The following is a 25,895-nucleotide window of genomic DNA, read 5'->3' on the forward strand; positions in this document are numbered from 1 at the left end:
TTTGTTTAATCTTCACATTACCCCAGGAATGTAGGCACTTTCATTATAACCATTTCACCAAAGAAAAAAGGAAACAGAGTTATGGAGATTAAGGAATTTGTCTATTTAGCAAGCTTGTCAGGATTCAGACCCTGGTTGCTATGGTTTGAATGTCCCCTTCAAAATTCATATTGAAACTTAATCCCTAAAGTGGCCGAAACTTAATCTTCATTAGAAGTGGGCCCTTCAAGTGGTGACTGGCTCCTGAGGGCTCCACCTTCATGAATAAATTAATCTATTCATGGCTTAATAGGTTACCATGGGAGGAGAGCTAGTGGCGTTAAAGAAAAGGAAAAGAGACTTGAGGATAGCATGTTAGCAGTCTCAGCCTCCTGGCCATGCAATGTCCTGCAATGCCTTGGAACACCACAGAGTGTCCCTTCCAGCAAGAAGGAGTTCAGATGCAACCCAGAGACAGCCCCTTAACCTTGAACTTCGCAGCATTCATAATTGGAAAAAATAAATTTATTTTTAAAATAAATTACCCACAGCCTGGCCCACATGGTGGAACCCCATCTCTACTAAAAACACAAAAATTAGCTGGGCATGGTGGTATGGGCTTGTAGTCCCAGCTACTCAGGAGGCTGAAGTGGGAAGATGGATCACTTGAACCTGGGAAGCAGAGGTTGCAGTGAACCAGGATTGTGACACTGTACTCTAGCCTGAGTGACAGAGTGAGACCCTCTCTCAAAAACTAAATAAATAAATTACCCAGACTTGGCATGGTGGCTCATGCCTATAATCACAGCACTTTGAAAGGCTGAAGTGGGCGGATCTCTTGAGGTCAGGAGTTTAAGACCAGCCTGGCCAACATGGTGAAACCCCATCTTTACTAAAATACAAAAAATTAATCAGTTATGGTGGTGCACACCTGTAATCCCGGCTACCCAAGAATCTAAGGCAGGAGAATCGCTTGAAACCAGGAGGTGGAGGTTGCAGTGAGCCAAGGTGTGCCACCGTATTCCAGCCTGGGCGACAGGGTAAGACTTTGTCTCCAAAAATAAATAAATAAATAAACAAACAAATAAATAAGTGACCCAGTTTCAGGTATTCTGTTATAAGCAACAGAAAACAGATTGAGACAACAGCCATCCAACTTGAGAGCCCAAATTCAACCACCACACTGCCCTGCCTCCTATTGTGCGATTTCAGAAACTCTTACAAAGTACAATATTCTTTTAAAATTCCCGTTAAATATCTTTCATTTATGACATTCTGTATTCCAGGTTTTAGTACTCATAAAAATCTATTATGAGGCCGGGCGCGGTGGCTCAAGCCTGTAATCCCAGCACTTTGGGAGGCCGAGGCGGGTGGATCACGAGGTCAAGAGATCGAGACCATCCTGGTCAACATGGTGAAACCCCGTCTCTACTAAAAATACAAAAAATTAGCTGGGCGTGGTGGTGCGTGCCTGTAATCCCAGCTACTCAGGAGGCTGAGGCAGGAGAATTGCCTGAACCCAGGAGGCGGAGGTTGCGGTGAGCCGAGATCGCGCCATTGCACTCCAGCCTGGGTAACAAGAGTGAAACTCCGTCTCAAAAAAAAAAAAGGAAAAAAAAAAAAAAAAAAATCTATTACGAAATTCTTCCCAGCTGGAAACATCAAAAGTCTGTGCTCTGCAAAATAATATTGAAATTGTTTAAAAGTAGATTCCTGGGGCCAGGTGTGGTAGGTCACATTTGTAATTCCAACACTTGGGAGACAGAGGCTGGAGGATCGCTTGAGCCCAAGAGTTTGAGAGCAGCCTGGGCAGCATAGTAAAACAACTATCTCTACAAAAAATAAAAATAAAAAATTGGCTGGGCATGGTGGCTCACGCCTGTAATCCCAACACTTTGGGAGGTAGAGGCAGGTGGATCACAAGATCAGGAGATCGAGGCTATCCTGGCCAACATGATGAAACCCCGTCTCTATAAAAAAAATAAAATAAAAATAAATAAATAAATAAATAATTACCAGGAATGGTGATGCCTCTGTAGTCCCAGCTACTAAGGTAGGCTGAGATGGGAGAAGAGCATGAGCCCAGAAGGTATAGGTTGCAGTGAGCTGTGTTTATACCACTGCACTCCAGCCTGGGCAACAGAGTGAGATCTTGTCTCAAAAAAAAAAAAAAAAAGTAGATTCCTGGGACATAACTTCAGAGATTCTAATGCAGTGCGTGGGACTCAGCAATATGCATTTTAATAAGCACCCTCAGGTACTTCTGGTAGATTTGAGGCTAACCCTTTGGAGAACACAGATTGAATGACTGTTTTTTAAGGATGTTATCACTGAAAGGGTGGTGGGGGTGAGGGATAAAAGACCACACACACACGGGGTACAGGGTACACTGCTCGGATGATGGGTGCACTAAAGTCTCAGAAATCACCACTAAAAAACTTATTCATGTAACCAAACACTACCTGTTTCCTAAAAACCTATTGAAATAAAAAATAAATTAAATAAAGAAAAAAAGAATGTTATCACAGCTGAAGTGAGTAAACTCTTGGAAAAGGTATCAGTCTTTAAAAACTTTTCATTCACAATTTATTCAAAATGAAGGATTAAGAAGAGCCATTTGTCTGTAATTAAAAATTAAGCATCTCCTTTCCAAGTTCACATTTGGTTATCCATCTTGGAGAAATATTGTGCCCAAAGGGGCATGTTCAAGGAATGATGTTCCTTGTAGCACTGGCTATGACAGCAAAACAATTAGAAACACCCACGTCTATTCAAAGAAGAATCATTAAATCATGATACAACTATCCCTTGACAGTCATGGTGGTTAATGGGTACAAAAAAATAGAAAAAATGAATAAAACCTACTATTTGATAGCACAACTGAGTGACTATAGTCAATAATGACTTAATTGTACATTTTTAAATAACTGAAAGAGTATAATTGGTTTGCAACTCCATAGATAAAGGCTTCAGGGAATGGATACCCCATTCTCCATGATGGGTTTATTTTACATTGCACATCTGCATTAAAACATCTTACATACCCCATAAATATATACACCTACTATGTAGCCACAAAGTTTTTTAAATGATGCAATTATTCTATGATATACTACCCAGTAGTTAAAGAGAATGAAGTAAATCTGCATATAATGACATGAAAACATCTCCAATGCATGTGAAGTGAAAATGGTCAAAAATAACACTGTGTAATATTCTCACATTTATGTGATACTTCCCCCCAACACATACAAATAAGGCAATATAGAATAATTCTATATATACACATCTTTACAACTGAATGAAAAGAAAATAGTCTGGAAGGAGACACACCAAACTGCTAACAGGTTACTCCTAGGAGCAGGACTGACAGAATTAAGGAGCTTTTTGGTTTTGAATATCTGCAATGTTAAACACAAGGGTTTGTATTTAAATAATAAAACAATATCTCTCCACAAAAAAGGGATAGAGATCCAAGAGTAGGTTTCTATTTAGAGGCAAGAAGAGAAAAGTAGGAGACCCGCAACCCCTTAAGGCAGCAGAGGACAGGCTTCAAAGGCTTCAAAGGCTAAATGGACACTGCATTGAATGCCTATCCCCCAAGTTGAACCTAGGACTCCAGAGACTGGGCCTTCTACATATTCAATACCTCCTACCCCAACTCTGAGCTACTACTTTCCCACTTATAATAGGTCTCAGAACTGTTTTAAATTAATATCTCTTGAGGATCCTTTCCTCCCAAAGTTGTAGTAAAGTAGCAGGCTCTCATCAATGTCCCCTTTTCTAGCTATTCCTGAAGGCATGTATGCAAATTTCTTTAAATGGTGTTCCTAATCCACAGCTTTGCTGATCACTTTTGGGAAATTGGCAAATCAATAATTAATAAATTTGGAAATTTATTTATAATGTCAGGCAATATAATAAACCATACTTGTGGAATTTTTTTTTATTTTAATTTTCAAAGCTACCACAAATTAAGGAATTTCAAAGCTTTTAAAATTTTCCTAGGTTCCTTCAATTACTGAACTTTTTGATTCTGAATTTCTTTTTTAAACAATTCTCAAGATCCACCTCTTTGAATAAAGTAGGGAAAAAATCCTCAAGAAAGTGAATTTTAATAGTCTCACCTTTCCTTCAGAACCCAGTCTTTTTCAAGTTACACTTATCCCTTGCTCCTTGACATCCCGTCTTATTTAGTATCTCATTCAATAAATATCAAAACTAGATACTGTTCCAGGCAATGGTTATAGAGCAGTAAACAAAATACACACAGCCCTGGCTCATTGGAGCTTGCAGTCTAATGGAAGGAGTCAGATATCCTAAAAATTAAACAAATATATGTTATGTTGTAATTAGTACCCTGGAAAAAAATAAAGCTGACTAAGAGGCTACAAGTGATGGTAGAAGTGGTATTATTGATATCCAGGAAGGTATCACTGCTATTAAGAAGATGACATTTGAACAAAGACCTTAAGAAAGCCAGAGATCAATCTGGTTAGCTGGAAGAAGAGCAGGCCAGTTAGAGAGAACAGAAGCCTGTAGGCAGAAGGGTGACTGGCAAGTCTGAGACAAAGTGGAAAGAGGCCAGTGTGCCTAACAGGAGTAAGCAAAGGGAAAAATAGCAGTAGATGAAATCAAAGCACTGGAGTAAGAGGCAGATCATATAGAGTCCAGTTAAGTCGTGGCATTTGAGATGGGGAGCTGTTGGAACAAATATGATCTAACTTTCATTTTATTTATTTACTTTATTTTTCAGACAGGGTCTCACTTTGTTGCCCAGACTGGAGTGCAATGGTGCAATCAAGACTTGCTGCAGCCTTGACTCCCTGGGCTCAAGCAATCCCCACACCTCAGCCTCCTGAGTATCTAGGACCACAGAAGTGCACCACCATGGCTGGCTAATTTTTTTTTTATTATTTATAGAGATGAGGTCTCCTATGTTGCCCAGGCTGGTCTTGAACTCCTGGGTCAAGTGACCCTCCTACTTTGGTCTCCCAAAGTGCTGGGATTGCTCGCCCATAACTTCTGTTTTTTTGTTTTTTTGTTTTTTTGTTTTTTTTTTTTTTGAGACGGAGTTTTGCTCTTGTTACCCAGGCTGGAGTGCAATGGAGTGATCTCAGCTCACTGCAACCTCCGCCTCCTGGGTTCAGGCAATTCTCCTGCCTCAGCCTCCTGAGTAGCTGGGATTACAGGCGCGTGCCATTATGCCCAGCTAATTTTTTGTATTTTTTAGTAGAGACGGAGTTTCACCATATTGACCAGGATGGTCTCAATCTCTTGACCTTGTGATCCACCCGCCTCGGCCTCCCAAAGTGCTGGGAACTTCTGTTTTAAAGAAGGATCAGTTTCGGCAAGGCCTGGTGGCTCGCGCCTGTAATCCCAGCACTTTGGGAGGCCAAGGCGGGCAGATAAAGAGGTCAGTAGATCGAGACTATCCTAGCTAACACGGTGAAACCCAGTCTCTACTAAAAAATTAACCGGGTGTGGTGGCAGGTGCCTGTAATCCCAGCTACTCGGGAGGCTGAGACAGGAGATCGCTTGAACCTGGGAGGCGGAGGTTGCAGTGAGCTGAGAACACACCAGGGCACTCCAGCCTGGGTGACAGATGAGACTCCCTCTCAAAACAAAAAAAGGGACCAGTCTGGCTGCTCCAGTAGAGTGATCAACTCATCCTTTGCCTGGAGATTTTCTCAATGTTAGTACTTAAAGTTCCACATCCTAGGATACCCTCCAGTCTGAGCAAGTCAATTGTTGGTCACTCTGGCAAGGGCAAATGGAAAAACAGACAGATTAGGTAAGAAAGCATTTCCCTAAAAAAAAAAGAAAAAAAAAAAGAGGAAACCAAGACACATAGTCTTATAAATATATGTGTAATCACGAAGACAATTGAATCAAAATTTGTTTTTGTCATTCTAGAAAAAAGTCCAATTTCTAAAGTTACCCTAACCAGTGATGGGGTACAGTAAATGCTACCCCCAAAATATGGCACCTTAGAAAATGAGAAAACAGCAGGAGCAGGAAAGTCACTCTGACCTTCTCTCACCGTTTCTCCACTAAAGTGGGCCATAGAAACTAGAATTTACCCCTTCTTCCTTGAAAGGCTATAAAACTTAGGAAGTCGCTCTCTGACCTTCTCCTTTCCTTCTTCCCTGGAGATTCTCATATGACACGTGTCAGGCCTGGAGGGAAGGAAAGTCACACAGAGGTGCCTAGAACAAACTAAACAAACAGGCCTTGCTAAGTTCTACCTCTCCAGTTTATTAACATGAGATCATACCTTTTATCTTCCAATCATACTTTTGTGTGACCATCCATAAAAATAGATCTCTTTATTTTTTTGTGTAATACTGGAAAAACAAACTGCTCTTCCTCTGTTCTCACATCACAACAACAATCAACACAGAACACTTCTGCAACCAAATGTGTGCAATCAGTTCTGCAGCAGACACCAGCTGGGTGTCCCCCAATTCAATTCCGTTCTGAAACCGTCTACCTAGAGACTGTCTCAGAAACCACAGCTCAGTCCCATAAGACTGCCTGTCCTTCCTAACAGTTATAAGTCCAGGCTTCTAGAACTTTTCACCCACTGGCTTCAAGTTGGGATTCCCACAACCCCTCTTTGGGTTGGATTAATTTGCTAGAGCAGCTCATGGAACTCAAGACCGCACTTACATTTCCCGGTTTATTACAAAGGATACTTTAAAGGATACAGATAAAGAGCCAGATGAAGATATAACACAGGGTGAGGTCTAGAAGTATCCCAAGCACAGACACTTCTGTCCCCTTGGAGTTGGGGAGTGCCACCCTCCTGGCAAACGGATGAGCTCTTCTTCACCTTCCTGTAAGCTTCCATGTGTTCAGCTATGCTGAAGCTCCCTGAACCCTGTCCTCTTGGGCCTTTTATGAAGACTACATTGGATAGGCATGACTGACCATCACATAGAAATGTGGCTGGACAACAAAAACAAAGAAAAGAAAAGAAATGTGATTGGACAAAAAGGCTATGGTTTAACACTAATACACCACATGGGGAAACCCAGCAAGGCCTATCTGTTTTGGATTTTTTCCAGAGTGACAAAAACTAATTTTGGTTCTATTGTCTTTGTAATTACACGTATACTTATAAGACTGTGTGTCTTGCTTGACTATTCTTTTCTTTTTTTTTTTTGGAAATGCTCTCTTACCTCTTAACTAATCTCCAGAAAGGCAGGGGAAGATTAAAGTCCTGCCTTGAGAAGGTGAAAGGAGGGCAAAGAAGCTCCAAGAGAAAGATTCTGCTTTCTGAGGCCTGCTTCTAAGGCCTAAAGCACCTCAATATTATAACAAGATCTGTGGAAGTTGCGAGACACGAACAGTGGATAAAAACCTATGTGTGTGTACGTATGTGTATATATGTCTACGTGTGTGTGTATATATGTACAGATATGTATATACCATTTTTCTGAGCTAATTTCATTTGAGAGGACAATAAAGGTAATGAAGTTTATAGTATATTTCATTTGCTACACTTTCTATGCTAGTCAAAGTGCTGACCCCTAATTAAAAGGACTTCTTTTGTTACCAACAATAAGAGACATCATATCTACATATTTTTTTTTTTCCGGGACGGAGTTTCACCCTTGTTGCCCAGGCTGGAGTGCAATGGCATGATCTCAGCTCACTGCAGCCTCCGCCTCCTGGGTTCAAGCAATTCTCCTGCCTCAGCCTCTGGAGTAGCTGGGACAACAGGCATGCACCACCATACCAGGCTACTTTTGCATTTTTAGTGGAGATGGGGTTTCTCCACGTTGGTCAGGCTGGTCTCGAACTCCCAATCTCAGGTGATCCACCTGCCTCAGCCTCCCAAAGTGCTGGGATTACAGGCATGAGCCACTGCACCTGGCCATATTCTACACATTTAATCACATTTTAAAAAATCCTTGGTACAATTCTCAACCCTGATTTTGAGAAGTCATCCTAAGGAGAGATCTAAAATCCATGTCATGGTCATATTTGTTGGTACATAGGAATCAGATGGACTCCAGGTAGAATAAATGCTAAGAAATGCTGGGTTCCTGCAGGGTGACCTCCTCAGTAAATAACCACCCTCTTGGCAGCAGTTATTCACCTGAGTAGTGAATGAAAATCTCTGACTCAAAGTGCTGTACAACAGCATCCTGGGACACGTCCCATGTAAACTGTGATTGACTCCAGTATACTTTCTAGTTGCATGATCTGCTATTTCTCTTTGTTACATTTTATGTATTCTCAGACTATTCTTCCTAGGATTTCAGAAATTTAACCGGATCCTATTTCTACACCTTCTTGGAACCCAAATAAAGAAAATAAATCCTATCACTTATATATTCCTTCAGGCCATAATCTTAAGCAGGAATTAAATTATTCTTTGTTCAGACATGGGTGCTAATTGCTTACTCCAATGTGATACAAAACCAAACAACTAGTCATTAGGAAGACTTCTTTTCTATTTAAGAGGCCTATTTGTTTTTGAATCATGGGAGCTTAAGAAAAAAAAGGGGGGGGTCTTTTTTTTAATCTTAGTTATCATAAATTCTTGCCTTTCAAAATATATTTTTAAAGTAGATTTTCCCAAAAGTTATGCACGTTTTGTGTTTAGCTTGATTAATCCATTTTCCTGTCATTATGATATGTCGATCTAGACTACATATATTTAAAAATTTACATAAGTCTTAGGTATTGATTTGCACAGTTAGCTTTTCTCTTTAAAACAACAGACTAATTTGTTATTTTTCTCCTTAATATTATTCTTTCTACTATAACAATTTTAACCATACGGAAAAGCTGAGAAAGGAATATAATGGACATCTATATGCTCATTACCTATAAATTAACAATTGCCTTTATTTTGCCCTATTTGCTTCATTTGATTATTTTGGCTGAAGTATTTTAAAGTAATTCCAGGCCAAGCAAGGTGGCTCACGCCTGTAATCCCAGCACTTTGGGAGGCCAAGGCGGGCAGATCACATGAGGTCGGGAGTTCGAGACCAGCCTGGCCAACAAGGAGAAACCCCGTCTCTACTAAAAATACAAAATTAGCTGGGCATGGTGGCACATGCCAGTAATATCAGCTACTTGGGAGGCTGAGGCAGGAGAATCACTTGAACCTGGGAGGCAGAGGTTGTGGTGAGTCTAGATGGCACCATTGTACTCCATCCTGGGCAACAAGAGCGAAAATCCCTCTCAAAAAAAGAAAAAAAACAAAGGTCATATGAGTGGAGACTAATCCAATATCACTGATGTTCTTATACGAAAAGGAGATTATAAGGGCCGGGCATGGTGGATCACACCTGTAATCCCAGCACTTTGGGATGCTGAGGCGGGTGGATCACTTCAGGAGTTTCAGACCAGCCTGGCCAACGTGGTGAAACCCTGTTTCTACTAAAAATATAATAATTAGCCAGATGTGGTGGCGCATGCCTGCAGGCCTGTAGTCCCAGCTACTTGGGAGGCTGAGGCAGGAGAATCACTCGACAGGGCAAGACTCTGTCTCAAAAAAGAAAAAAAAAAAAGATTAGGACACAGACACACAGAGGAAGGACAGCACCCATCTGTCAGCCAAGGAGGGAGGGAAGAGGCAGGCCTTAGAAGAAATCAACCCTGTGAAGATCTTTTTTTTTTTTTTTTTTTTTTTTAGTCTTGAGTCGGAGTTTCTCTCTTGTTGCCCAGTTTGGAGCGCAATGGCGCGATCTCGGCTCACCGCAACCTCCGCCTCCTGGGTTCAGGCAATTCTCCTGCCTCAGCCTCCTGAGTAGCTGGGATTACAGGCACGCGCCACCATGCCCAGCTAATTTTTTGTATTTTTAGTAGAGACTGGGTTTCACCATTTTGACCAGGATGGTCTCGACCTCGTGATCCACCCGCCTTGGCCTCCCAAAGTGCTGGGATTACAGGCGTGAGCCACCGCGCCCGGCCCCTGTGAAGATCTTTATCTTGGGCTTCTAGCTGCCAGAATCATGACAAAATCAATTTACTGTTTAAGCTATCCTGTCTGTAGTTTGTAGTTATAGCAGCCCTAGCAATACACTATGTGATCTCCAATAAATTATTCTAAAGTTGTTTCCTCAGCTATAAAGTGGAGATAACATATGCCCCATGAGGTGGTTGTGAGAATTAAATGATGTATGTAAAGCTGACAGCACAGTAAGAACTAAATAAATTCTGGCTATTTTATCCTTAAGAAGATTAAATGAGGTTATGCATGTAAAGCATTTAGCTTAGCGTCTAGTACACAAGAAAGCCTACTAAGTATTACCTATTTTTTTTTTTTAAGAGATGGGCTTTCACCATGTCCAGGATGGTCTCAAACTCCTGACCTCAAGTGATCCACCTGCCTTGGCCTCCCAAAGTGCTGGGATTACAGGGGTGAGCCACCGCACCCAGCCTTAAGTATTACCTATTCTTAACAAATTTTCATTTCATAAAGCCTTACATTATATTTTTCCTATCTCCAAAGTATTGCCTTTTAGACCTTGTCTAATTTATTTGTGCCATAATTAAGTCAGATGTAACAGGCTTTGTACCACTGAAATAGGTTAAGCAGTCCTATCCAACAAACATTTATGGAGCACCTACATTTTGTTAGATTTATTTCCAACTACTTGGTATGCTTTGGTGTTATTGTAAAGGCTACCTTATCCAAAAATTTCCTTTATAGTTGTTTGAAGCTCTTTTATAAATATACAATTTCTTTTCATATACTATTTTCTATCAGTCTTGCTAGGCTTTGTATTAAGGCAAAAATTTTATCCTGTAGTTTCTTCTGGCTTTTAAAATATTCATAATCAAATTACATACAAATAATGAGATTTGGGGTTTTTTCTTAATAAACTTTACATCTTTTGATGAACAAAAATTAAAATTTATCTTTTTTTCCTCTTTTTTTTTTTTGAGACGCAGTCTCGCTCTGTTGCCCAGGCTGAAGTTTAGTAGTGCGGTGTCAGCTCACTGCAACCTCCGCCTCCCGAGTTCAAGCCACTCTCCTGCCTCAGCCTCCTGAGTAGCTGGGACTACATTACATGCCCGCGCCACCACTCCCGGCTAATTTTTAAATTTTTTTTATAGAGACGGAGTTTTGCTATTTTGCTCTGGTTGGTCTATAACAGGGACTATTTTATCCTAACAATATGATTCTAAACGATATTGGTGCCAAAATCAGGATTACCCGATGATATAGTTAATACAGGCTTATTGAATCAGAGGGTCTGGGGTGGGGAATCTGCCTAAGTTTACAGTCCCCATACTCGGTGATTCTCATGCAGCCAAATATTTGGGCGCCCCTGACCTAGCGTCACCAAGAACCAGAAGACCATTAGCAATTTCGCGGACTTCCTGCCCGTGGGTTCCCTCTGTTCCCAACGGGGTTTTTGCAGTTTCATGGAACCTTTCCACGTTCCACTTCCCGCCCTGCATTCTGCCCGGCGTTGATACGCTCCGAACCTCTCGCCTTACCGCCGCCACTCGGTTTTTCTTCAAAAGAGGGCGGGGGAGAGTAGTCTGAATTGGGTTATGAGGTCCCCGTTCGGGGTACCTCACCTCAGCCATTGAACTCGCTTCGCTGGCCGTGAGTCTGTTCCAAGCTCCGGCAAAGGAGGCATCCGCCGGGTCCCTCCCCGAAAGGCGGGGTCCACGGCATCTCCTGCCCAGTCTGACCCTCGCGCGGAGACCCGTTCTCTGGGAACTCACCTCCCCGAAACTCAGGGAGAGCCCTGTTAGGGCCGCCTCTGGCCCTAGTCTCAGACCTTCCCAAGGGACATAGGCATTGAGTGACAGGACGCACTCAGCTCGTGGCCCCACTGATGAGCTTCCCTCCGCCCTATGGGGAAGGGGTGGCCTATGCAGAACTTATAAGATTCCCATACGTAAAGACATTTAACGATTATGGTGACTTCCCAGAACACCCAGCGACATGCAAATATTGCAGGTCGTACCTCGCCTGTCCCCCCACAGTCGTCTTCCTGCCAGGGCGCACGCGCGCTGGGTGTCCCGCCAACTGACAGTGGGCTCGCGATTCCTTGGAGCGGGTTGATGACGTCAAAGTTCGAATGCCATGGCTGCGCGGCGGCAACGGAGCACCGGCGGCAGCAGGGCGAAAGGTTTGGAGCGTATTAACGCCGGGCGGAATGTGGGGCGGGGAGTCAGAAAAGGAACGATGCCACCTACGGTGACACCCTTCCCCTTACGTGGCAACCATAACGTGGCAACCAAACCAGTTTGGGTGCTAAATTTTGTAAATTTCGGTTTTTCGTACCTTTGGGGATTACATAATTGTGCATAAAGCTTTGCGGACCTGGAACAACTAATGTGCCAGTAGTGTTGTTAATAACTAATGTCATCCAATTTACAAAAAGTAATTGTAAGGTACACCATTATTTTATACTCCACAAGAAAGAATAAGCACTGAAAATGGTGTACTATGATTCACTACTTATGTCGTCCATTGTAAGATGCATCCCAGTTCGAGAGAGTAAAATGCAAGTCTTAGACCTTTGAGATAGAGTATTATGTGTATAATGTTCTTAAATGCATAGGTCCACCCTATAAATTAGGTACTACTGTACTTCTCTAGAAATATAATATTGTTGTACAGTATTCTAATATTGAAGCAAGTGAAGTAGGAAGAGATCAAATACTTTTCCAAGTCTCTACAGATAGAAGCAGCAGAGCTAGGCTCTAAGTTAGGCACAAACCCTTGAGCACTTTATTAACCTTTATCCCATACCACCTCATGTGTGAGGTGGATATTTGGGGGACACTGGGACACAAGTAAACAAAACAGATAGGCAGGCCTCAGTCTATGAACTTACAAGACTCCTAGGGCTCCCTTTTATTTTGTTTTATTTCATTTGGCTAAAATAGCAATTTAGGAAGAATTCCACAGACTGTTATACAAGAGTAGTGTTGCAACAGTTATTGCCTCTTTGTAAGCTTAGAAAATTATCTTAAACCAGCAGGGTGTGGTGGCTCACGTCTGTAATCCCAGCATTTTGGGAGGCCGAGGCGGGCAGATCACTTGAGGTCTTGAGTTTGAGACCGGCCTGGCCAACATGGGTGAAACCCTGTCTCTATTAAAAATACAAAAATTAGCCAGGCATGGTGGTGCACACCTGTAATCCCAGCTACACGGGAGGCTGAGGCACAACAATCACTTAAACCCAGGAGGCGGAGGTTGCAGTGAGCTGAAATCGCAGCACTGCACTCCAGCCTGGGTGACAGAGTGAGATTCTGCCTAAAAAAAAAAAAGAAAAAGAAAAGAAAATTATCTTTTTTTTTTTTTTTTTTTTTTTTTGAGACAGAGTTTTGCTCGTTACCCAGGCTGGAGTGCAATGGCACGATCTCGGCTCACCGCAACCTCCGCCTCCTGGGTTCAGGCAATTCTCCTGCCTCAGCCTCCTGAGTAGCTGGGATTACAGGCACGTGCCACCATGCCCAGCTGATTTTTTGTATTTTTAGTAGAGACGGGGTTTCACCATGTTGACCAGAATGGTCTCGATCCCTTGACCTCGTGATCCACCCGCCTCGGCCTCCCACAGTGCTGGGATTACAGGCTTGAGCCACCGCGCCCGGCCGAAAAGAAAATTATCTTAAACCATTTCTTTATTTTTTTCAGTCTCTTAATCTACACATATTCAGGTGTACTCGTTCTTCTTTGCCCATTTCCAAATTCTGTAGCATTAAATGGAAGCAAAAGAGTTAATGATGGCAACACAGCTCCAGAAGACTCTTCCCCTGCCAAGAAAACTCACAGATGCCAGAGACAGGGGTCGAAAAAGATGCCTGTGGCTGGAGGAAAAGCTAATAAGGACAGGACAGAAGACAAGCAAGACGGTAGGCCAGGGAGCTCATGGGCCAGCAAGAGGGTCTCTGATAGGGGTGGATGAGGGGATGATATCTTGTTATGTCAGCTCTTATTTCTTCCTTCTTTCAGGATATAATTAATTTTTCTATCCTTTGGGCATACCACAAAACTATTCTACTGCCTTGAATCTTCGTTTTCATGTATTTGAGATGGATTGAGGCATAAGGAAAGACCAGGATTGCTTGGGAGGGCAAAGTTAATCCTGACAAGTTTCTGTTTAACCACAACAGCTGTTTTTGATTCCCATAAAGTAGTACCTATATGTTTTTCCTCAGAATCCGTGAAGGCCTTGCTGTTAAAGGGCAAAGCTCCTGTGGACCCAGAGTGTACAGCCAAAGTGGGTAAGGTAAGAGACTCTGGAACTGATCTTCAGTCCATGGGTGTCTCAGAGAGCATCCTTTGTTATAAGGACTCTTGTCTGGGTTATTGTTAGTATTCATTGATGAGTGATTAGTTTTCTCCAATGGCAAGGGATAGGAGTGGTAGGACTTGGGGTTAATAATCAGGGTGTTTTTTAACATGGTGTGTTAGACCATTCTTGCATTGCTATAAAGAATTACCTGAGACTGGGTACTTTATAAGTAAACAGATTTAATTGGCTAATGGTTCTGGAGGCTGTACAGGAAGCATAGCGGTATCTGCTCCTCAGGAGGCCTTAGGAAGCTTTTACTCATGGCAGGTGAAGCAGGAATAGGCACTTCACATGGCGAAAGCAGGGGAGAGGGAGACTGGAGGAGGTGTCACATGCTTTTAAACTACCAGATCTTGGGTGAACTCACTCATTATCAAGAGGACAGTAGTAAGAGAGTGGTGCTAAACCATTCATGAGAAATCCACTTCCATGATCCAATCACTTCCTACTAGGGCCCACCCCCAATACTGAGGATTACAAGTCATCATGAGATTTGGAAGGAGACAAATACACAAATGATACCACATGCTTACCTTTTGTGGTTGCCATCAGCCTTCTACACCTCATTCTCTTTTCAACCAGAAAATATTGTTAAGGGAAAACTGTTTTCTTGTTCTAATGAGAAACTGTACCCAATGGCATGAGTTACTGATGAATGGGGAAAGAATTTGAAATACAGAAAGGCGCCGGGCGCGGTGGCTCAAGCCTGTAATCCCAGCACTTTGGGAGGCCGAGGCGGGTGGATCACGAGGTCAAGAGATCGAGACCATCCTGGTCAACACGGTGAAACCCCGTCTCTACTAAAAATACAAAAAATTAGCTGGGCATGGTGACGCGTGCCTGTAATCCCAGCTACTCAGGAGGCTGAGGCAGGAGAATTGCCTGAACCCAGGAGGCGGAGGTTGCGGTGAGCCGAGATCGCGCCATTGCACTCCAGCCTGGGTAACGTGAGTGAAACTCCGTCTCGGAAAAAAAAAAAAAAAAAAAAAAAAGAAATACAGAAAGGCTACCTCTACAATAAGTTTTCTTTTTTTTTTTTTTTTTGAGACAGAATCTTACTCTGTCGCCCAGACTGGAATGCAGTGGCTCAATTTCGGCTCAGTGCAACCTCCGCCTCCTAGGTTCAAGTGATTCTCCTGCCTCAGCCTCCCAAGTAGCTGTGACTACAGGCACGTGCCACCATGCCCAGCTAATTTTTTATTTTTAGTAGAGATGGAGTTTCACTATGTTGGCCAAGCTGGTCTCAAACTCCTGATCTCAGTTGATCCACCTGCCTCAGCCTCCCAAAGTGCTGTGATTACAGGGGTAAGCCACTGCACCCAGCCAAGTTTTTTTAAACTCAGAATTTTTTTTTTTTTTGAGAGGGAGTTTCACCCACGCTAAAGTGCAGTGATGTGATCTCAGCTCACTGCAACCTCCACTTCCTGGGTTCAAGTGATTCTCCTGCCTCAGCCTCCTGAGTAGCTGGGATAACAGGCACCCACCACCACGCCTGGCCTGGGCTAATTTTAATATTTTTAGTAGAAATGGGTTTCACTGTGTTGGCCAAGCTGGTCTCAAACTCCTGACCTCAAGTGATCCAACCACCGCAGCCTCCCAAAATGCTGGGATTACAGGCATGAGCCACCATGCCCAGCCTAACTCAGTTAGATTCTTTGGTATAGTTAAAAAAAAAGGAAGCATGTTTTTGTTATGGTAAGGTTATACCCAGGTTATGGGTAGAACATAGGTTTGCAGTTCTTTCCCTGGGACATGGATGTTAATGTTGCTGTAGAATGACAACTTGAGCCATAAGAAAATTTAGAGCCTCATTTAGGATCTCAGGGCTGAAACTAATGTTGACTTTTTTTTCCTTCTCTCTTTCTAGGCTCATGTGTACTGTGAAGGAAATGATGTCTATGATGTCATGCTAAATCAGGTAAGAGGCAAAAGAGGCGGAACCATTGTATTTATGAGACCTTCTTCTTGATAATTATTGATGATAGCATCCCAGTGTTCAGATCTTTAAAGTCCTTTGTTTTCTAATTTTTATTTATTTTCTTTTTGAGACAGAGTCCCACTCCATCTCCCAATCTGGAGTACAGTGGCATAATCTTGGCTCACTGCAACCTCTGCCTCCCAGGTTCAAGCAATTCTCCTGCCTCAGCCTCCCGAGTAGCTGGGATTACAGACGTGCACCACCATGCCTGGCTAAGTTTTTGTATTTTTAGTAGAGACAGGGTTTTGTCATTTTGGCCAGGCTGGTCTCGAATTCAGGACCTCAAGAGATCCACCTGCCTCAGCCTTCCAAAGTGCTGGGATTACAGGAGTAAGCCACCGCACCTTGCCTAAAGTCCTATATTAATATTTGCCACTAGTGGTTAAATACCTGGGTACTCAGCCCTGGTACCCTCTTACCTGATAGCAAAGTCCTCAGTGAGAAATTTTTTTTTTTTTTTTGCAGATTTTATATCATTTATTGAAACTTAACTCTCTGTTCATATTATTTTGTACTTTTTTTTTTTAATAGGCAGGATCTTGTTCTGTTACCCGGGCTGGAGTGCAGCTGGTGCAGTCAGCCCACTGCAACCTTGGGCTTCTGGGCTCCAGCAGTCTTCCCACCTCAACCTCCTGAGTAGCTAGGACTATAGGTGCATGCCACCAAGCCTGACTAATTTTTAAATTTTTTGATTTTTTGTGGAGATGGGAATCTCACTATATTGGATAGGTGGTCTTGAATCTTTGGCCTCAAATGCTCCTCCTGCCTTGGACTTGTGAGGCCCTGGGATTACAGGTATGAGCCTCTGGGTCAAAGCTGTTTTGCACATTTTCTAACAGGTTGTTGGTCATTTTCTTACTGGTTTCAAGGAACTTTATATAATATGGAGAATAGCCTTTTGTCTGTAACATAAATTGCTTACAGGTATATATTTTCCAGATTTGTCATTTACCTTTTGATTTTCCTTATGGTACACTTTTTGCCAAGGCCCCTTTTTGTTCTAACATCTAATGACCTTTTTTTTTTCACCAGGGGACTAAGGTCATACAGTGGCTTTAAAATGTGACCAAGTACGACAGGAGATAGAGGTAGGAAGGGGCAGCATGCTTAACAAAGAAGAATGCCTCCATATCCAGGGCTTGGCCATATAATACCAGCTGCTGTGCCTTATCATGGACTTCTCTCTCTCTTCACTCTGAGGGATTTACTTACAAATACCTCTTTTTAGATACTGGCCATATTCTCAGTCAGGTTAGTTATAGGACAGATGTGGCCATGGGTTTGCATATCCCTTGTCTCCTCCCAGTATTGCCCTGCTCTCAGCTCATTGTCAAATTGCTGTAGCTGACAAACCAAAGTTGTGAGTAGAACTGTCAAAAAATAAGTCATATAACAGTTGAACATAACAGTTTTAGACCTTTGGAGCATCAAAATTGTTTTCATTTGAGAAATAATTATCGGGAGTGGATTGGGAACTGGAAAACACAGATAGCTTAGAAAACATCTCAATAGTGGCTGGGCAGGTGGCTCAAGCCTGTAATCCCAGGACTTGGGAAGCCGAGGTGGGTGGATCATGAGGTCAAGAGATCGAGACCATCCTGGCCAACATGGTGAAACCCTGTCTCTAAAACAAAAATACCAAAATTGGCTGGGCGCGGTGGCTCAAGCCTGTAATCCTAGCACTTTGGGAGGCCGAGGCAGGTGGATCACGAGGTCAAGAGATCGAGACCATCCTGGTCAACATGGTGAAACCCCGTCTCTACTAAAAATACAAAAAATTAGCTGGGCATGGTGGTGCGTGCCTGTAATCCCAGCTACTCAGGAGGCTGAGGCAGGAGAATTGCCTGAACCCAGGAGGCGGAGGTTGCGGTGAGCCGAGATCGCGCCATTACACTCCAGCCTGGGTAACATGAGTGAAACTCCGTCTCAAAATAAATAAATAAATAAATAAATAACAAAAATACCAAAATTAGCTGGGTATGATGGCACATACCTGTAGTACCAGCTACTCGGGAGGCTGAGGCTGAGGCAGGAAAATTGCTTGAACCTAGGAAGCGGAGGTTGCAGTGAATCGAGTTCATGCCACTGCACTCCAGCCTGACAACTCCATCTCAAAAAAAAGAAGAAAAGAAAATATCTAAATAGGGAGCTGAGGCAGGAAAAAACAGGAGGAGCCATCCAATGTAGGATATTTGAGATTGGATAGAGGGTTTTAGGAAGCATCTAGGCTCCCACTTTAATTTCTAAGAATCCAAAGTTTAATGTATAAGCCCTATTTCTTCTTCATATTTTTAATTTTACAGGAACATAATTTTCTTGCCTGATACAGGAATATAATTTTCTTTCCTTTTCCTTATGGAAATTACTGGCACCTGTCATGAAGGATAAATCATTGGTTTATGTGATTTCCATTTGCAAAACTTTTTTTTTTTTTCACTGCGCATAGACTAATCTCCAGTTCAACAACAACAAGTACTATCTGATTCAGCTATTAGAAGATGATGCCGAGAGGAACTTCAGTGTTTGGATGAGATGGGGCCGAGGTAATGATTTTTATTGTGATTTTATGAGTTGGCATTCAGAAAGCCAGAAGCAGCTTAGTGAGTGGCCAAAGGATTCTCTGGGTTTAAATTGGGTCAGTAGAGGCTCTGACTAGGAATCAAGTTGGGCATCTTGAAATTGGGGAATGGCAGGCATCCTCCTTAGGAAGTTCCCACTGAGAAAACTAAGAGCAGCCCATTGAGGCTGAAAATTCTTCTGTAGTTGAACTGCTAGTAGTGCTCATAGACTGTGGCAGTTAGCAAGTAACTTGTGTTAACATGATTAGTTCGTCCTTTCCTTTCCCTTCTCCCTTTCCTGCCTGTTAGTCAGATGTTAAGCAGAGAGATCTTGGAGAGATGGCTTGTTTCTATTAGGGAATATCTTCTTTTTTCCTTTTTTTTTTTTTTTTTTTTTTTTCTAGTATAGAAATACCTTTGTCCTTTGTAAGGAAATATCTTATGTGTGGCATTTACTTTGCAGTTGGGAAAATGGGACAGCACAGCCTGGTGGCTTGTTCAGGCAATCTCAACAAGGCCAAGGAAATCTTTCAGAAGAAGTAAGTGTTAAAAAGTAACTACAGAAAAAAATACCCTCCTCTTCTTAAATGTTATCTTCTTCAATAATTTTTTTTTTTTAAGATGGAATTTTGCTCTTGTTGCCCAGGCTGGAGTGCAATGGCGTGATCTCAGCTCACTGCAACCTCTGCCTTCTGGGTTCAAGCAATTCTCCTGCCTCAGCCTCCCAAGTAGCTGGGATTATAGGCGCCAGCCACCATGCCCAGCTAATTTTTGTATTTTTAGTAGCGATGGGGTTTGGCCATTTTGGCCAGGCTGGTCTCAAACTCCTGACTTCAGGTGATCTACCTGCCCTCGCCTCCCAAAATGCTGGGATTACAGGTGTGAGCCACTGCACCCTGCCTTCTCTAAGAATTTTATAAATGTGTGGCTTATAAAAAAGTTTTCATTTTATAGGTGTGATTTGGCCTCAATATTAATGTCTTTTCACCCTGACATTCTGTGGTTGAAACACCAAACTGCATCCTTAGTGATTAAATCAAACCAGAACCTTGAAAGTCACTAAAAACAGAAGGATCTAATATATTTAACACATCACCAACAAATTGAGGAAATTTGGGATAAGTGAAGACTGTCATGGGGTAGAGAATATTCAGCCAGATGCTGGGTGCAGTAGCTCACGCCTATAATCCCAGCACTTTGGGAGGCTAAGGTGGGATGATTGCTTGAAGCTAGGAGTTTGATACCGGCCTGGGCAACAAAGTGACACAGCTGACTCTACAAAAAAAAAAAAAAAAAAGAGAGAATATTCAGCTAGAATTCTTGAAACCTTATGATACAGATGAAGAACTTTTTGGAGAATTTGAGAACATGTTTCTTTCAGGGAAAGGGATTAGATGGCTATTTAAAATCTTGACGGCTTTTGTGGTGTTTGGGAAGGACAAGCATTGTTTTTACCTGTTTTTAAAATTCCATTTGTCTCCAGAGTTTTTTGTCCATTTAATGTCCTCGTTTAGAATTAGACAGATTTTGATTTATGGAAAGTTGATGGGTAAAGGAGATCGGTGGTGGAAAATAAATTGTTGGGGGATTTTCTGTCTAAGGAAACAGTTGTAAGTCCATCTTCATAGTAGACCTTTATTTGTAAAGTTTTCTTACACATTGGACTCTACAGATTCCTTGACAAAACAAAAAACAATTGGGAAGATCGAGAAAAATTTGAGAAGGTGCCTGGAAAATATGATATGCTACAGATGGACTATGCCACCAATACTCAGGTAACTCTCATTATACTTTTGGGGGTAAACCTGTTTCTTCTTTATTTTACTTATTCTTTAGAGACAAGATTGTGCTCTCTTGCCCAGACTGAAGTGCAGTGGCACAATCATGGCCCATTGCAGCCTCAAGATCTCTAGGCTGAAGTGATCCTCCCACCTCAGCCTCCCCAGTATCAGAGACTACAGGTACCTACCACTCTGCCCAGATGATTTTTCTTTCTTCTTTTTTTGGAAAGATGAGATTTCACTATGTTGCCCAGGCTGGTCTGAAATTCCTGGGCTCAAGCAGTCCTCCTGTCTTGGCCTCCCAAAGTTCTGAGGTTACAGGCATGAGCCACCAGACCTAATCCTGTTTCTTCTTAATCAGGGCAAAGCAGAATAGCTTAGATCATTCCTAGACTGGGACAGGTCACGGTATCTTGAGTCCTTTCTACTTCGTACCTCAGGGGTAGGGGTGCTCTCAATGATCTTTGTAATCCCGAAGGGACAATAAGAATGAGGACAGAATGTGCCCTTCTAGTCTCTGTTATTTACCACAGTGGTGGTTTTTTGGTGTTTTTTTTTTTTTTTTTTTTTTTTTTTTTTTTGAGACAGAGTTTTGTTCTTTTGCCCAGGTTGGAGTGCAATGGTGCAGTCTCGGCTCACTGCAACCTCCAGGTTCAAGTGATTCTCCTGTCTCAGCCTCCCAAGTAGCTGGGACTATAGGTGCCCGCCACTATGTCTGGCTATTTTTATTTTTTATTTATTTTTTTTTTTAGTAGAGATGGGATTTCACCATGTTAGCCAGGATGGTCTTGAACTCCTGAGCTTGGGTGATCGCCTGCCTCGGCCTCCCAAAGTGCTGGGATTACAGGCATAAGCCACCTCGCCCAGCCTTCTAGGGTTGTTATAAAATATTAGGCCCTATTTACAGAAGTTTATTGTTAATGGACCAAGAGAGGAGCAATAAAAAAATCAAAGTGATTAAACAATTACATTTAAATTTGTTTTCAATTCTGGGTATATACCACCATTAAAAAAAAATTAATTTAGATAGGTATACCAGAATGCTGAAACTGTTCTGAAACAGTCACATACCCAAAAAAATGGAGAAATTTGTCTTTTTAAGATGGGAAGATCTGAGACATAATAACTATTTTTACACGCTGACATAATGAGGAAGGCTTTTTTTTTTTAGACTTATGCTGAGTTGTACCGTGGAGGAGGCAGAACTAGCCTGGTCAACCCTCCATATCCATGGATTCAGTTAACTGAGGATCAAAAATATTCTAAAAAAGAAATTGCTTCTGTACCGAACCTGGACAGCCTTTTTTCCTTGCTTGTCATTATTCCCTAGACAATGCAGTATAAAAACTTTACAAAGCATTTACGTTGTGTGATATTGGGTGTTATAAGTAACCTAGAGATGATTTCTTAGATTTTCTTTGTTTGTTTTTTGCTATAGGATGAAGAGGAAACAAAAAAAGAGGAATCTCTTAAATCTCCCTTGAAGCCAGAGTCACAGCTAGATCTTCGGGTACAGGAGTTAATAAAGTTGATCTGTAATGTTCAAGCCATGGAAGAGATGATGATAGAAATGAAGTATAATACCAAGAAAGCCCCACTTGGTAGGACTTCACATTTTGTTCTGCATTCTCTCCTCATAATTCCTAGTTCCTTTAATGGTATTTTATTACCATTATGATTTAAAGCTTGCTGATAGTACTGAATGAAGAAAATGGGATTTGCTGTGACAGGTTGTATGGAGGGAGAAGGAACTATTTTGAAAGTTGAGGCTGGGTGTGGTGGCTCATGCCTATAATCCCAACACTTTGGGAGGCCAAGGCAGGTGGATTGCTTGAACCCAGAAGTTTGAAACCAGCCTAGGCAACATGGCAAGATCCCATCTCTACTAAAAATTGAAAAATTAGCCAGGCATGGTGGTGTGTGCCTGTGGTCCAGCTATTTGGGAGGCTGAGGTGGGAGGATCACCTGAGCCTGGGAAGTTGAGGCTACATTTAGCTGTGTTTGTGCCACTGCACTCAGACTGGGCAACAGGAGTGAGACTCCATCTCAAAAAAAAAAAAAAAATTGAAAGGTCAAAGTCCTTTTTAGGCAAGGACGTAAGTACAGTTTACAAAATGGGACCCTGGTTTGCAGTCTGATCTCTGGCTGGGCCTGCAGGGAAGCTGACAGTGGCGCAAATCAAGGCAGGTTACCAGTCTCTTAAGAAGATTGAGGATTGTATTCGGGCTGGCCAGCATGGACGAGCTCTCGTGGAAGCATGCAATGAATTCTACACCAGGATTCCACATGACTTTGGGTAAGGCCTGTGCTGTTACTTCACTTTGTTCTTCTACGTATACATATCCCCTGTATCAATCAGCAGCAACTATAATCTTTTAAATATTTTATTCCTAAGGAAATGATCGTCTTGAATAGGTACAGAAACAAAATGATATGTGGGCAGCCTATTTAATCAGCTTACAAATATGGGATGCAGTCTCCTGGCTTGACCACAGCTATATTCTCTGACAAAGTAGAAGTTACCAACTCAAGAGGGAATGGTTCTAGGTATCCAACCACCAAGTAAAACACCTTCAGGCATATCACCCCCTTTTCCTATTTGAGGTGACAAGCCACACAAACACCATTTCTGTGAACTCAAGTGATATCAGACAAAGTAACATTTTACATTGGTTGATTCTGGTTTCTGGTTTTCATCCTATTTCTATTCCTTTTACTGCTTTCTAGAGCCCTGTGACCTAGAAATAACCCTGAGTGGTCAACAGGTCTGCCTATGCTTCTAGATAGAACTATATCCAAACTGTTCCTTATTGATACCCATGTAACTTATTTTTTAAATGATTTTATAAAAAAGAATTTCAACTCTGGTCTCAAAAGTCAAAATCCACATAGTTCATCTTTACTGAGTATGTATTTAAAATTATTTTATATATTTGGAAGTTAAGATCTTTTTACAGATCTTTCTCTCTCAAATGGAAAACCTGTTGAGAGAGGACCTATCTGTCATCTTCTATGTTTAGTCATGAGCCTTTTAGCCACACCTCAGAGAGCTCATTATGAGTTATATCTCTGTTCTTAGACTCCGTACTCCTCCACTAATCCGGACACAGAAGGAGCTGTCAGAAAAAATACAATTACTAGAGGTGAGATATGTATGAATTGAGAAGTATTATATCCCTTATCCCAGGTTCCTCCCACACTGATTCTGTATCTCATCTTCTCAGGCTTTGGGAGACATTGAAATTGCTATTAAGCTGGTGAAAACAGAGCTGCAAAGCCCAGAACACCCACTGGACCAACACTATAGAAACCTACATTGTGCCTTGCGCCCTCTTGACCATGAAAGTTATGAATTCAAAGTAAGAAAAATGATTATTTATTTTCAGACTTCTTTTGCACCCTTAAGACCACCTCCCCTATCCCACTGTTTTCTAACTACTTCTGGTTAACAGGAAATTGTCAGTTAGGGGAGACTTTTTTTATGTACTAGGAATTTGAGAAGGCCAGGTTCTTCCTCGCTGCCTTGTAAGCCTTTGGGAGCAGAAAGTTCTGCCAAGTTGTATCAGAATCCCCAAATTTTTCAGTTCAACTCAGTCTCTTGTAGCGTACACACTGGCCTTTTTGTCTTATTTTTCACAGGTGATTTCCCAGTACTTACAATCTACTCATGCTCCCACACACAGTGACTATACCATGACCTTGCTGGATTTGTTTGAAGTGGAGAAGAAGGGTGAGAAAGAAGCCTTCAGAGAGGACCTTCATAACAGGTCTGAGTCTAGCTTTGGCTTTGAAAAGACAGACACTCCTTGCCCAAAAAGTGCAGCTACAAAACTTATAAAAAGGAGGCAGAGGAAGGTGTTGGCTTTTTTTGCTTATGGCCTATCTATGCAAAACAACAGAGTACAATAATATTGACTTTTCCGTAGGATGCTTCTATGGCATGGCTCCAGGCTGAGTAACTGGGTAGGAATCTTGAGCCATGGGCTTCGAATTGCCCCACCTGAAGCTCCCATCACAGGTTACATGGTGAGTGAAATTGAACTCTGGGAGGAGCACAGGGGAAAGGGATACAGTAATGTTCTCAGTGGTTTTTTTTTTCGAGATTAGGATTAGGTACTTCTCCTCCCCAACAGTTAAGCCAGCTCACTGATAACCTTGTCATGTTTTACTGTGTCCTTCTTTCTTTAAATCTCCTCCCCAACAGTTAAGCCAGCTCACTGATAACCTTGTCATGTTTTACTGTGTCCTTCTTTCTTTAAATTCCTAAAGATACCTCGCCTTTCCCTCAGAAGGCAGAAATTCACAGGTGCTTCTACCCTCTCTAGGACAGAATTGTGAGGGAAATGGAGAAGGGTCTATATTGTGTTTAAGGGAATGGAAAAACAGGGCTGGTGCTATACACCTTCTCTCTAACACAGTGGCTTAGAAGCTGACCTTGGTATTCATTTATATATTTCAGTTTGGAAAAGGAATCTATTTTGCTGACATGTCTTCCAAGAGTGCCAATTACTGCTTTGCATCTCGCCTAAAGAATACAGGACTGCTGCTCTTATCAGAGGTGAGGCAGGAGTATGTCTGAGCTCTAGTTTATTAATTCCCACTTTTTTCCAGTGAGGAAAGTTTGAACCCAGAACCAAGAGGTTTACTTGGGATAACTTGAGAGAGAACCAACTGCAATTTTTAATACACTGGATTCCTCTGCTGGAGTAGGGGAAAAAAGTACTGATGGGATTTTCCGTTTGGCTCTGGAGCCATCTAATTTTTAGTAGAATATGGGCATTCAAAGATTTTTTGCTTTGCAGGTAGCTCTAGGTCAGTGTAATGAACTGCTAGAGGCCAATCCTAAGGCCGAAGGATTGCTTCAAGGTAAACACAGCACCAAGGGGCTGGGCAAGATAGCTCCCAGTCCTGCTCACTTCGTCACCCTGTAAGTACTCAGAACCAGGAGGGCTAGAAGACTCCTTTTGGCCACATAAGACTACTTTCTCTATTCCAGCTTCTGAACCAGAGACTGATGTTGACATACTTTTCTTCCATTTGGCAGGAATGGGAGTACAGTACCCTTAGGACCAGCAAGTGACACAGGAATTTTGAATCCAGATGGTTATACCCTCAACTACAATGAATATATTGTCTATAACCCCAACCAGGTCCGTATGCGGTACCTTTTAAAGGTTCAGTTTAATTTCCTGCAGCTATGCTGAATGTTGATATTAAATAAACCAGAGATCTGATCTTCAAGCAAGAAAATAAGCAGTGTTGTACTTTTAAATTTTGTGATACTTTATATAATAAAAACTGTACAACTCTA

The 25,895-nt window shown here is 42.0% G+C and overlaps 2 protein-coding genes across 4 annotated transcripts in view; one reads left to right on the forward strand and one right to left on the reverse strand.

The window, feature by feature from the left end:
- CCNB1IP1 (cyclin B1 interacting protein 1) overlaps positions 1–11,858 on the reverse strand; it is a 35,457-nt gene extending 23,599 nt beyond the window's left edge. For all 3 annotated transcript variants that reach the window (XM_032261298.1, XM_032261301.1, XM_032261302.1), the window contains exon 1: positions 11,437–11,858. The gene's annotated coding sequence lies outside the window, so the exon portion shown is untranslated. The remainder of the gene's footprint in view (positions 1–11,436) is intronic.
- Positions 11,859–11,953: 95 nt separating this feature from the next.
- Positions 11,954–25,895, forward strand: PARP2 (poly(ADP-ribose) polymerase 2). The gene is made up of 16 exons (XM_032261287.1): positions 11,954–12,092; positions 13,669–13,824; positions 14,131–14,201; positions 16,135–16,185; positions 18,692–18,788; positions 19,267–19,342; positions 20,476–20,578; positions 22,023–22,185; positions 22,742–22,880; positions 23,664–23,727; positions 23,809–23,943; positions 24,224–24,351; positions 24,511–24,610; positions 25,044–25,142; positions 25,387–25,511; positions 25,629–25,895. The coding sequence occupies exons 1-16, from the start codon at positions 12,047–12,049 to the stop codon at positions 25,786–25,788; spliced, it is 1,713 nt and encodes a 570-aa protein (XP_032117178.1). The 5' UTR covers positions 11,954–12,046; the 3' UTR covers positions 25,789–25,895.

This window comes from Sapajus apella, unplaced genomic scaffold (assembly GCF_009761245.1).
Source record: "Sapajus apella isolate SASKATOON/1434 unplaced genomic scaffold, GSC_monkey_1.0 scaffold122, whole genome shotgun sequence".
Lineage (NCBI taxonomy): Eukaryota > Metazoa > Chordata > Mammalia > Primates > Cebidae > Sapajus > Sapajus apella.